Raw genomic sequence first — 12,354 nt, 5'->3', positions numbered from 1 at the left:
GCCTGGCAAACAAAACCAATCTGAGCACAAGCTTACATGTGGCCATTATGGAGTCATGAGGATGTGAAAAGGAAGATCCAACACTGAAGAAGAAGCAGCAGGAAGGAATTAAAGCCTGAAGGAACAAATGGTTACTCAAGAAGGAATCGGTGAGGGAAGAATAGGATGCCTTTCTGTCTATTATGCCCAAATGGTTCAGGTAACTTATTGCAACTGTTGTTGCTTTAATTCCAGCATTCGATGTCTCCTGGCTGGCTCTATGGTCCTTATCCATAGCTCCTGTCTCACTGCAGACTACTCCCCACAACTCAGTGCTAACTCCCTGGAACTCTGTGTGCATTGAGCTGATGGTAAGAAAATTATTCTCTTAAATACCCCCAAAACAATCGCTGAATCTCAGTTATAGGAAACATATCTTGGCTGTGGATAATAACACCAGGGCTAATGACAACTAAGAATATAACATTATGGTTGCCAACTGGCAGTGGGTGGGGGAGGCTTGGCCAGCTCCTGCAGCGTGAAATGCAGTAATTAGGAGGCAAAGCTTTTCACAGCATTAATGGGAGAATGTGCCTATTTGGCACCCTCAAAACTCTGCAGGGGTGGAGGCCAATTAGAATGGCTCACCCCCAGAGTCTGATAGATCCAACTGTTTCTTAGTTAGCTCAGGGATGTGTGTGTTCCTGCTGACATGGCTTGTGGTTCTGTCAATGCCTTGGTCACCCTCTGGAGCTGGGAGCTTACTGGAACATCTGACCCTATTCTGCTTCATAAAGCCTATTCAGCTCTGAGACAGCAGCCAGAGTGACAGTGGAGGGGAAACTGAGGCCGCATGTGATTGAATGACAGCTAAGCAGCCATTTCAGTTGTGTGCATTTACTGTTTAGGCTTACGGTAATTGCAGGCTTTTGGAGGAGAGCAGTGATGGGTCCATTCTTAAGGAAATCAGCCCTGAGTGCTCACTGGAAGGACAGATCGTGAAGCTGAGGCTCCAATACTTTGGCCACCTCATGAGAAGAGAAGACTCCCTGGAAGAAACCCTGATGTTGGGAAAGGTTGAGGGCACAAGAAGGGGACGACAGAGGACAAGATGGTTGGACAGAGTTCTCAAAGCTACGAACATGAGTCTGACCAAACTGCAGGAGGCAGTGGAAGACAGGAGTGCCTGGCGTGCTCTGGTCCATGGGGTCACAAAGAGTCAGACACGACGAAACGACGAAACAACAACAACAGTGATGGATCCTACCAGATGTTCCCTGGGATTGGGGATTGATAAACCACTGTGGGAATTGCAGCTCCATGAAGGGAATAGGGATCTCCTAATACTTGGGAACGCAGGTGGCGCTGTGGGTTAAAGCCTCAGCGCCTAGGGCTTGCGGATCGAAAGGTCGGCGGTTCGAATCCCTGCGGCGGGGTGCGCTCCCGCTGCTCGGTCCCAGCGCCTGCCAACCTAGCAGTTCGAAAGCACCTCCGGGTGCAAGTAGATAAATAGGGACCGCTTTCTAGCGGGAAGGTAAACGGCGTTTCCGTGTGCAGCTCTGGCTCGCCAGAGCAGCGATGTCACACTGGCCACGTGACCCGGAAGTGTCTCCGGACAGCGCTGGCCCCCGGCCTCTTGAGTGAGATGGGCGCACAACCCCAGAGTCTGTCAAGACTGGCCCGTACGGGCAGGGGTACCTTTACCTTTACCCTTTAATAATTCTCAGCACTGTTAACCAACTATAGCTCCCAGGATTCCTTGAGGGAACCCATAACTGTCTGAAGTGGTATCATAGTGGCTTTTATGTATAGTGAAGATGAAGTCTGGGGGGGAGTTGGGGGAGGACAGAAAACCAGAAGGGAGGAAGAGTAGCATATCATGGATGAAGTCATGGGTGCCTGAACAAGAACACTCCATACACAGCAAGATTTTGTTTTAAGTTTGACTCGTATTCCTTTAAAACAATGTTGTTTAGTATTATGAAAAACACCGGAGTTAATTTAATAAAAGAGTTGCCTTTCACATAAGTTTCAAGATGATTTACAAGCATACAGCAAAAGTAACAAAAATAGGTTTAAGAGAAATACAAAAGTGTGTATTAAAAACAACACAAACACCCTAGAACCGTGGTTGTACTGCTCCCTGGGGAGGGGATTTACGGGGCGGGGGGAGAGGCACTGGAGATGTAAATGACTTAGAAAAGCTGGAATCACTGGATCAACTTCATTTTTGTTGAATTAATTAAATTAAATAGTTTTAGTTGGATTTTGAATAAATGTGCAATTAATTGTTACTGGTTTTAATTTTATTGTGTTCTTATCTTCTGGAGAAGAAAAAGATAGAGAGTAAACATTACAAAAATCTGTAGTGAAGTCCCTGCAGTTGGCTGGAACCTTGTATGCCTACTTCTAGAAACTCCTGGCAGCCAAACTGGTGCCAAACGCTTTCCCTTGGACCACATCAGTGGTTGTATGGGCAGCCCATGACCTCCATGCACACTGCCAAGGCCTGCATCCTGGGGATGGCACTTTTGGTGCTGCTAATGCAGCAAAAACAGCACAGGAGGCAGCAGTTATGAATTACTGGTCTCTGCAGCCACAGCAGGCGCTGGGACTCTCCAGCAGTTTGACTGCAGCCCCAGAAGTGCACTCCATTGTCTCTCGAGACAGATGGATGCCAACAATAACATTAGTTGTGCAAACAGCTGGTCTGAATCATGTTTTCTATAGAGCAGGGTAAGAGGCACTGGGGATGAACTTATGGAACTAAGGGGGTGGTGGCTTGAAAAAGTTTGGGAACCACTGCCCTAGGCAGAGACCTTATTTTATATTTATAAATAAATACATACATACATACATCAGTCAACTGGAATGGTTTGTTGAAACATAAAAATTCTTTTTAAAAAATCATTTTTATTGATTTTCCAATTGAAAACATCCAATTAAATATTCAATCAATTAAAAAATAAAAAACTAAAATAAAAAAGATCAAACTATAGTCCAAATTGTATTTATTAATTTCTTGGGGCTCCCCACGGTCTGGATCTCTGGAGCTTATCTCTGCATCTTAGTCCTGCTTCTCCTTGTTGTTTCCTAAACATAAAAATTCTTCATTTGTTTTCAAAAACTACATATGCTGTTCTACAAAAACAGGGACTTCCTTAACATGGAGCTCTATAATATGGAAAAAGCTTACCTGAAAGGCAGATTACTCACCAGAACTGTCACCTCAGGAACAGAGCCAGAACCTTTCCCACAATTATCTGCAAGCAATGGGGTTCTGTAGCAATCACGCAGGGGGTGTCCAACAGGCAAGCTGGTGTGGTACAGGTTCCCTAAAAGGGTTAGAAAGTTCTGGAAAGTAATATTTTAAAAAAAATATTATGCCAGATTTATGCAGCATAACTTCTTTCCCCACCACCACCACTAGAGGCCACCCACTCTCTCTGTCTGGCCAAAATAATTTCAAGGCTTTCCACTGGAACTGTCAAAGAGTGCACCAACCAGGGTCAGGATTACAATTGAACCAACAAGAAGCCATGCCTTTCAGGCAGTTGGTTATAGAGGAGGGCACAGTGCCCAGTGTGAGGGGAGAATGTGTCATTTATTCATTAATTAAACCTTTTCCTCCCAGTTACAGTGTGAAGAAGTGTGCATGCACACGAAAGCTCATACCAAGAACTGACTTAGTTGGTCTTTAAGGTGCTACTGGAAGGATTTTTTTTTCTTTTCCTCCCAGTTACACTGGCATGATACCCTGTTTCCCATCATACATGGATACATGTATTTTTAGGGGCTGGGGGGGGGGGGGTAAACCTGCTTTTTGTTATTCCAAGTCAAAATAAGATCCAATCTGGATAAGAATACAAGACTGTAAGAGCTGTTCAACAGTGGAGCAACCTTCGACAAGAGGTGGTGGACTCTCCTTCTTTGGAGGTTTCAAGCAGAGGTTGGATGACCATCTGTCATGAATAATCTAGTTGAGATTCCTACATTGCAGGGGGTTGGACTAGATGACCCTCAGGGTCCCTTCCAACTCTACAGTTTTATTATTCTATAAGTCCCATATAGTTCAGCATCCTTTTCTCACACTAGCTAACCAGATGCCTCAACAGGAAATGACCACATGCAGGATCTGAGCGCAAAGGTTTTCTCCCTACTTCCACCAACTGGTATTTCTGCATTTCTGCCCCTCTGACTGTGGAGGCAGACCATAGCCATTATGACTAGTAGACACTGATAGCCTTATCCTCTGTAATTTGTGGAATCCTTTTTGAAAGCCATCTTGTCACTGTTTCCTGTGGGAGTGAGTTCCACAGTCTGACTATGCACTGTGTGATAGAAATATGCTTGCATGTGAAAGGGAGCTCATAATTGCTAATGCGTTCTTATTCTGAAGATTAAATACACAAGTGAATGCAAGGCTGAGGGAAGTGTAAAGGCTTTGCATTGAGATAAATGAACTAAAACCAGCAAAGGAAGGCTACTGCCCATCTCTTAATCTCTCCATACCAGGAGAAAAGCTTCACGTGAACAGAAATATTTAGAAGACCAGGAAACCTACCTCCAGTTTGGTCTCTAAATCAGGGCTAGGGCATCTATGGCCCTCCAGATTTTGCTGGATTACAATTACCATCATCCCTGACCACTTGCCAGGGTTTTTTTCCTTCTTAAATATTTATTTTTATTTATTTAACCAAAAACATATAATTCAATTAACATATTATGGTAAAGAAATAAAAGAAAAACAATACAGTTGAATGAAAATGAAAATTAAACTCACACAATCCCTGGGATAGCTCAGTCAGTAGGGAATGAGGCTTTTAATCTCAGGGTTGTGAGTTTGAGTCCCAAACTCTAGTTTGGGCTAAAGATCCCTGCATTGCAGGGGAGGTTGAACTAAACGATCCTTGTGGTCCCTTACAACTCTATGACTTTGCTTTGCTGATATGGAGGGGGCAGTGAAAGATTGTTTTGTTCATAAATTGTTTATGTCCTCAAGATCTTGCAATATTTTCACCTGAAGCTGAAAAGTGACTAAGAATTCTAAGCAGCAGGAGTACGGTATTTCACATGAGGCATTTGAACTCTTGGCTATGTTGATGGGAGCTTGGAGTCCAACATCTGGAGAAGGCCATGGGTTCCCCAGTCCTGCTCAAAATGGCTACAGATTACTCTTAACCATTTACTACAGCTGGGGGGGCAGAAACCTTGGCCTTCTAGATGTTATCAAATGATGGCTGCCATTAGCCCTAGCAAGCACAGCCAGGGATGGGCAATTGTAGTTCAGCAACACCTGGAGGGGTAACAAAGCTTCACTACACCTGGTCCACAGGCAACCCAATTGCCCCTGCGTTGAGTTGGTTATGGTGAGAAGTCACCTTGAAACTTTATAACTGCTCCTTAGTAGACACATAGACTGCAGTCCTATCCATGCTTACTTTATTAGCGTTACTTGCATTTATTTATATCCCATTTTTCCTCCAAACAGTTCAAGGTGCTGTATGTGGTTCCCCCTGCTGCTCCCCCCCCCCCACATTTAAACCTCACTCAGCCATGAAGCTCACTGGGTGACCTTGGACGTGTCACTGCCTCTCAGCCTAATCTACCTCACAGGGTTGTCATTAGGGTAAAATGGGGGAGAGGGTGACTTATTTGTGCCACCTTGAGCAACTTGGGAGTAAAATAAAACCTATTATTGACAATCCTATATATGCACTTCCCTGGGAGTAAGCTTCTGCTGGACTCAGTGGGGCTTAACACAGGATTTCCTTGGAGGGGTTTACTCCTGTGTAGGCAGTGTTTTGCCCTGAGGGACCCGCCTCTAACTAGACAGGGCTTTGTTGTTGTTTAGTCGTGTCTGACTCTTTGTGACCCCATGGATGAGAGCAGGTCAGGCACTCCTGTCTTCCACTGCCTCCCGCAGTTTGGTCAGACTCATGCTGGTAGCTTCGAGAACACTGCCCAACCATCTCGTCCTCTGTCGTCCCCTTCTCTTTGTGCCCTCCATCTTTCCCAACATCAGGGTCTTTTCCAGGGAGTCTTCTCTTCTCATGAGGTGGCCAAAATATTGGAGCCTCAGCTTCAGGATCTGTCCTTCCAGTGAGCACTCAGGGCTGATTTCCTTAAGAATAGATAGGTTTGATCTTCTTGCAGTCCATGGGACTCTCAAGAGTCTCCTCCAGCACCATAATTCAAAAGCATCAATTCTTCGGCGATCAGCCTTCTTTATGGTCCAGCTCTCACTTGCCTTTTTGCCCCACTGAATTCAACAGGGCTTCCTCCCAAGCAAGGTCACAGAGCCCGCTTCCCCGGAGTAAGGCTTGCTGAATTCTGTGGGGCTCCCTTACTAAGCAGAGGGGCTGGTTCATGACGGGCCGAGGCCTTCCCCCTGCCCCACTGAGTCCAGTGGGGAGGGGGGCTCCCTGCCTCTCAAGGCAGGCTGCCATCCAGCAGGGGAAGAGAAGGCGAGAGGCCTTTTCCTTCCCCTTAGCCACCGCCACCGGCTCCTCTGCCTTCTCCAGGGCGGGCAGCAGGGCGCGCTGTGCGGCCTCCTCTCCAGCCTCTCTCTCACACACACACACCGGGGCCCGGCCGAGGGAGGGGAAGCGAGACGAGGCGGCGGCGACCGAGGAGGAGGAGGACGAGGAGGCCGGGCTGAGCCGCTCGTCTTAGGCCCCGCTGCGGCGTCTTGAGGCGGAGCAGACTGGCTTCCTTCCCGCCCGGCTCGGGTGTTCCCTCGCGGCGGCAGCTTCGTCGTCGTCGTCGTCGTCTTCCACCTCCGCCGCTTCCTCCAGCCGGGCTGGGCCTCTGAGCCCCGAGCTCCCGTCCCAAGCCCCCCTCTGCAGGCGGGCGGGATCGGAGCCCAGCCCCGGCGCGGCCGCGACATGTCCGGCAAGATCGAGAAAGCAGGTGGGTGGACGGCGGGAAGGCCGCTGAGAGAAAGGGGGCAGGGGGAGGCCGTCCGCCTTTCCTCAGTCGGCGGGGCGGTATTTTGGGGACGGGGGGGGAAGGGAAATTGTGTGGGGTGGGGGCGCACTAGAGACCACGGCTTTTCATTCACACACCGTTTTGGTTCCTGATTTCTTTCATCAGCTGGATTTATATGGGTCTGAGAGAGAGAGAATCACACAGACACACACGCCCCCCCCCCGCCCATGCTCAATGGAGGCAGCCCCCACCCGGAAGGGTCTGGCCGCCTTACAGAATACTGTATAGTAATCCTCCCGCGCCCACGGCAGAGATCCATTGAAGTTCGACTTTCCTCTTGTCGCCTTCTCCTTTTGTTTTTCTTAAAAACGTTTTCCTCTTGCCCCATAGAATAGCAGCCCCATCTCTTTTCATTTTCAAAAAAAGTCTTTTAAATGCCAGAGAGTAGTAGGCCCTTTCCTGCCCTATAGAAGAGCAGCTTTTAAAAAAATATATGTAAAGGGTAAGGCTGCAAATCATAAATAGCAAATGTGAGAGATGCACACACACATACCCCCCAGTATAGGGAGCCCTCTAGAAAAGGCGTCTTTCCTACCCCCTTTGGAGGAACACACCCCCTTCCCCCCTTTTTTATTATTAAAAAAAATGCTGTTTCTAATACTGTGGAGTAATAAGGGTTCCTGCCTCTTGGCACTGCTGTCAGTCCAATAGGACACATACGTTTGGGGACTAACTCAAACCATAGGTCCTGGGATGCTCCTAATTTCCTCACATATAATGCTCTTTATTTTATGCATAGAATCAGAGCCATCTTCCCTAAGTTCAGTATCCCCCTGATATTTGCATACAGCCTTTTTTCCTCCTGTGGAATAATTCCTATTGCACCCTGTACAGCTATTTGTTTACTCTTTCAGTCCTGTAGGAGGGTGCTATAAAACAGGTTTACTCCTGCCCCATGGAATAGCGGCTCTACATTCATGTACCCCTGTTGTAAAAGACATTGAAGGCTTCTTGACCTATAGGGGGGACTTGCACCAAGCCCCACATACTACTGGGAGGGTTTCTCAAAACCAATCTTAAAAGAATGAACTGGATTCCCCACCCCCCCAAGGACACTCTTTATTTCTCAGGCCTGTGTGTCAGGTATGCTCCCTCCCTCAGAACTATATGCTTCTCAACTTCTTTCAGCACAGAACCATTCAGAGCAGAGTTCCTCCTTCCCCATATGGCAGCAGCAGCAGCAGCACCTTTCCCTGAAACTTCATTCAGAACAGACTCTTTCATATAATCATAGAATTGTAGAGCTGGAAGAGACCCTGATGATCATCTAGTCCAACCCTCTGCAGTGCAGGAATATACTTCTCTCCCATATGGCAGCCTTGGCATTATCAGCACCACGATGTAACCACTTTCATAGTGCAATACAGTAGATAATCTTGTTTCCTGACCTGAACAATCATCTCCAGCTTCATAAATCAGATTCTTCTTATTACTGTAGAATAGATGGTTTCCCCAATGCCACAGAGTATCTTGTTTTTCTTCCAACTCTATAAAAAACCCAGCTCTCATGCTTCATAAAGCTCTGTAAAACAAACTTCATTCCACTTGCAGATTAACACTTTTCCCCCACCCTGACCTGGGCCTTTTAAATAAAATCTATAGTGTAAATTCATCCTAGTGCAGTACTGGATAAAGAGTTTATTCTTCCAACTCCTTATTTATTTATTTATTTATTTCATTTATATTGCAGCTTTTCTCCATGGAGCTCAAGGTGGTGTGCATGATTCTTCCCCTCATCATTTAATCCCCACAATTACCATAGAAGGTAGAACAGGCTGAGAGGCAGTGAGTGGCCCAAAGCCATCCTATGAGCTTCATGCTGAGTAGGGATTTGAACCTGGGTCTCCCGGGTCTTAGTCCGACCCTTTAACTACTATAGCACATTGGCAACCCAATGCCCTCCAAATATTTTGGACTCCCATCAGCCCCAGCTTCGCTAAGTTCTATAAAGACTGTATCTGAAGAAGTGTGCATGCACACGAAAGCTCATACCAAGAACTGACTTAGTTGGTCTTTAAGGTGCTACTGGAAGGAATTTTTTTGTTTTTCCTATAAAGCAGACTTTGTGGGGGAGCTTTCTCAAGTAGTGTTCAAGGGGGTGGTATTAATTTCCACTGACCTACTGTATTTCACTATTAGGATTTGGTGGTATTTAGTGGTGTTGGGCTGGGACTGTGGAGGTCTTGGTTTATAGCCACACACAGCTATGAAAAGTTGTATCTGTAGATGCTACTTCCGAAGGCGCTGGGTCGGTCTGATGAGAGTTGTAGTTCAAAATATCTGGAGGAAATCAGATTGAGGATGTGTGGTTTACACGAGTAACCTGTCAAAGACCTTTGGCTTTCTCCCTCATCCCTCCAAACAGGGTCCTTTGCAGATAGCAGGGAACAACAGAAGGAGACTTCTTGCATTCATGTATATGCTTATTCTCTATTGATTAGCCTCATGAAAGTGTTCTTTGGCATTTTCTTGATATTTGCAGAAGCCCCACAGACTTAGAATTTCCAGAGTTTCTGCTCCTGATTTGCGGTATGAAACTGGTGGTGACTGGGGGAACTGGTGGGTGTTTCCAGATGTGACTGATATTGGGGTGTAGGTGGGGAAATGCCTGTCCCAGCACCCATTGAAGGGGGGATGGGGTTTTCCTGCTGAATTGCATTGCCACTGAAGTTTGAACAGAGAGGTATGAGTTGAGGCCTCCTGTGAGGGGAAACTCCTAATGGCACTTGAAAGAAATTTTCTACTTGTTTATATATTTTTCTTGCTTTTTTGCATGCGTTGAGAGGGGTGCACTGGAAATTACTTTCTCAAGTCTTTCATATTATTTCTGAAAACTAATACCCACTGTTCTGAAAGTTGTATTTTTGCACATTTATTAGCTAAAAACAAGGCTGTTAGCTAAAAACAAGCTATGAGTGGCATAGCTTTGTGCATAATGACTGATTTTTAAATTCTAAATGTCCTGTTTAGTAGAAAGAGTGGAATATATTCTCTTAATATTCCTTCCTTCCTCTTCTTTGTTCTCCAGAATGCTGGATCTGGCTGGGATCTCCTCTCCCTAGTCTTGAAAAGAGAAAGGTTAGGAAGACATTCCTCTGCTTGAAGCAGTGAACTGGGAAGCATTTAACTGGGATGCCTAGTGGCACTTCAGACTCCTAAAGGGTCTCCTCTGATTTTAAGCTGTATCTGTTTACAGCTGCTTTTCGGTGTACCAGAGGTGTTATATTTAAAGATTCAATTAGTGTTTTGCAAATCAAGCAGTGAATTTATTTGGTTTCATTATGTAGCATTTAATTAGCAGAGAGAAATCAATGTTGTATTGTGTTCTGTGCTGTAAGGACTCTCTGGATATCTTCCTTGGGGGAATGTACAGTAACAGTTGTGGTGTCATGCCACCACCCTTTCCCCACCAAACAGGCACTGTTCAGGCCTGTCTGTCTCTACTTGCTTGAAAGGCATAGAGAGATTTCTGGGTCTGATGATTTTTAAATGCTTTTTGTCTTGACTTCTTAGCTCTGTGCAGCATCTGAATCTGTCTTCCTGTGATAAGGTTTTGGAGGGACCCCTTGGAAATAAAAAGTGACTTGGATTTCCTAGCAGCTGATTTCAAGTACTATGCACTGTGCAAATCGTGTCTCTTGTACCAAGTACGGTAACTGTCTAAAACAAGTGAGCATCCCATTGTGTCAGAGGTCAGATTGTTCCCCAGATACTGATTAATTGCTGAGTAATATCTTCTGAATGCTTGGAGCAGAATACTGTGACAGAGGGACAGAAGGAGTGAGCCTCTTGAGCTTGCAGATCATAAGGTCAGCAGTTCAAATCCACCCAACAGTGGTGAGCTCCCGTTGCTTTGTCCCAGCCCCTGCCAGCCTAGCAGTTCGAAAGCATACCAGTGCGAATAGATAAATAGGTACCACTGTGGCGGGAAAGTAAATGGCCTTTCTGTGTGCTCTGGCACTCGTCATGGTGTTCTGTGTGCCAGAGCTGTTTAGTCATGCTGGGCAGTTGACCTGAAAAGCTGTCTGCAGATAAACACTGGCTCACTTGGCCTGAAAGTGGAGATGAGTGCCATACCCCATAATCAAATTTGACTGGACTTAACCATCCTTTAAGGGGTCCTTTACCTTTACTTTGTGTGTGTGTGTGTGTGTGTGATGAATAAAGCAACTGTATATAAAGCAACCTAGGGCAATACTTTTCAGGGGATCTCCCATTCCTTCAGTTAGGGAGCGAAGCAGTAGCCAGGATCAAATACAGTCCTTTGGGCTTCTGTCCAGTCCTTAGCTCTCAGGCTTCCTCCATGCCCTCCTTGAGTACTTTTGCCTGGCTAGGATGTATCCTTAAACTGTGCCGTAGCTACCTGTTTGTCTGGGTAGAGGATGGAGACAGGCATGGAAAGGGAGTATTGAAGACTCTGGCCTTTGTACAGCTTTGATGAAGCCCACTGTGCCATTGTCAGAATTACATCTGTTGCCCTCCTACTAGTGTCATCTTGCTCCCAAAAAGCTGCCTATGAAGCAGTGTGGACTGAAAAGGATTCCCCAACCCAGGGGTAAAGGAAGGACACAGGGGTTTGCCTGATGCTGTTGGGAGGCAAGGATCCCAGCAGCACTGTGGAGCACTGTGAACCTCTGGTGAAAGATTAACTGGCTGTCCCAGCAGGTTAATTGGAGAAACGAAATGTCATGTCAGCCTGCCGTTACAGGACAACTAGACCTGGCTGTTCTTTCTCTTCCTGGCTGCAAATAATAAGCCCAGGTACTATATCTTGAAAGGCAGCTAGCAACTTCTGCAAGCTTATTTGCAAAACTGCCTTCAAACCAGGGGCTTTGGAATCTTTTTCAAGAACTTGGTATGGTAAAGGTAAAGGACTCCTGGATGGTTAAGTCCAGTCAAATTTGACTGTGGGGTGTGGCACTCACCTCCGCTTTCAGGCTGAGGGAGCCAGTGTTTGTCCGCGGCTAGCTTTCCATGTCATGTGGCCAGCAGGGCTAAACTGCTTCTGGTGAAACGGAACACCGTGATGGAAGTCAGAGCGCACAGAAACGCTGTTTACCTTCACGCCACAGTGGTACCTATTTGTCTACTCACGCTGGTATGCTTTTGAATGCTAGGTTGGAAGGAGCTGGGACAGAGCAACAGCAGCTCACCCAATCATACAGATTCGAACTGCTGACCATACAATCAAGAAGTATTATCAAAAATCAAGGGCACATTCCAGCCAAGAAATAACACTCAGGTGTGAAGGAGGGCCAGTGAGGGGTGTGGCATCAGAGAGGGTGCATGGCTTGGGGAGTATTCCAAGGACCAGAAAGAGAGGCCAGAAGGCTGCATTTGGCTCCTGGGCTTGAGGTTCCTCACCTCGTTTGGAATTTGCAAGGC

At 46.4% G+C, this 12,354-nt stretch overlaps 1 protein-coding gene and 1 long non-coding RNA gene across 21 annotated transcripts in view; one reads left to right on the top strand and one right to left on the bottom strand.

Annotated features, from left to right (window-relative positions):
* Positions 1-2,941: 2,941 nt before the first annotated feature.
* On the bottom strand, positions 2,942-5,874 carry LOC310836349. The gene is made up of 3 exons (XR_014560025.1): positions 5,699-5,874; positions 3,196-3,314; positions 2,942-3,072 (listed from the first exon to the last, which is right to left on the bottom strand). It is a non-coding gene; the product is annotated as an uncharacterized lncRNA (long non-coding RNA).
* Positions 5,875-6,506: 632 nt separating this feature from the next.
* RAPGEF1 (Rap guanine nucleotide exchange factor 1) overlaps positions 6,507-12,354 on the top strand; it is a 118,159-nt gene continuing 112,311 nt past the window's right edge. For 14 of the 20 annotated variants that reach the window (XR_014559993.1, XR_014559994.1, XR_014559995.1 and 11 more), the window contains exon 1: positions 6,565-6,891. Coding sequence is in view for 15 of the 20 variants with exons in the window: in XM_083721328.1 (XP_083577454.1) it covers positions 6,867-6,891 (25 nt within the window). In the remaining 5 variants the exon portion in view is untranslated. Of the gene's footprint in view, positions 6,892-12,354 lie in introns of all 20 variants that reach the window. The other 6 variants (XM_083721329.1, XM_083721333.1, XM_083721330.1 and 3 more) reach the window with 5 other exon arrangements.

This window comes from Podarcis gaigeae (genome assembly GCF_964106915.1).
Source record: "Podarcis gaigeae genome assembly, chromosome: Z".
Lineage (NCBI taxonomy): Eukaryota > Metazoa > Chordata > Lepidosauria > Squamata > Lacertidae > Podarcis > Podarcis gaigeae.
Note: the sequence above shows the minus strand (reverse complement) of the source record. Positions and strands in the feature narration are given on the sequence as shown.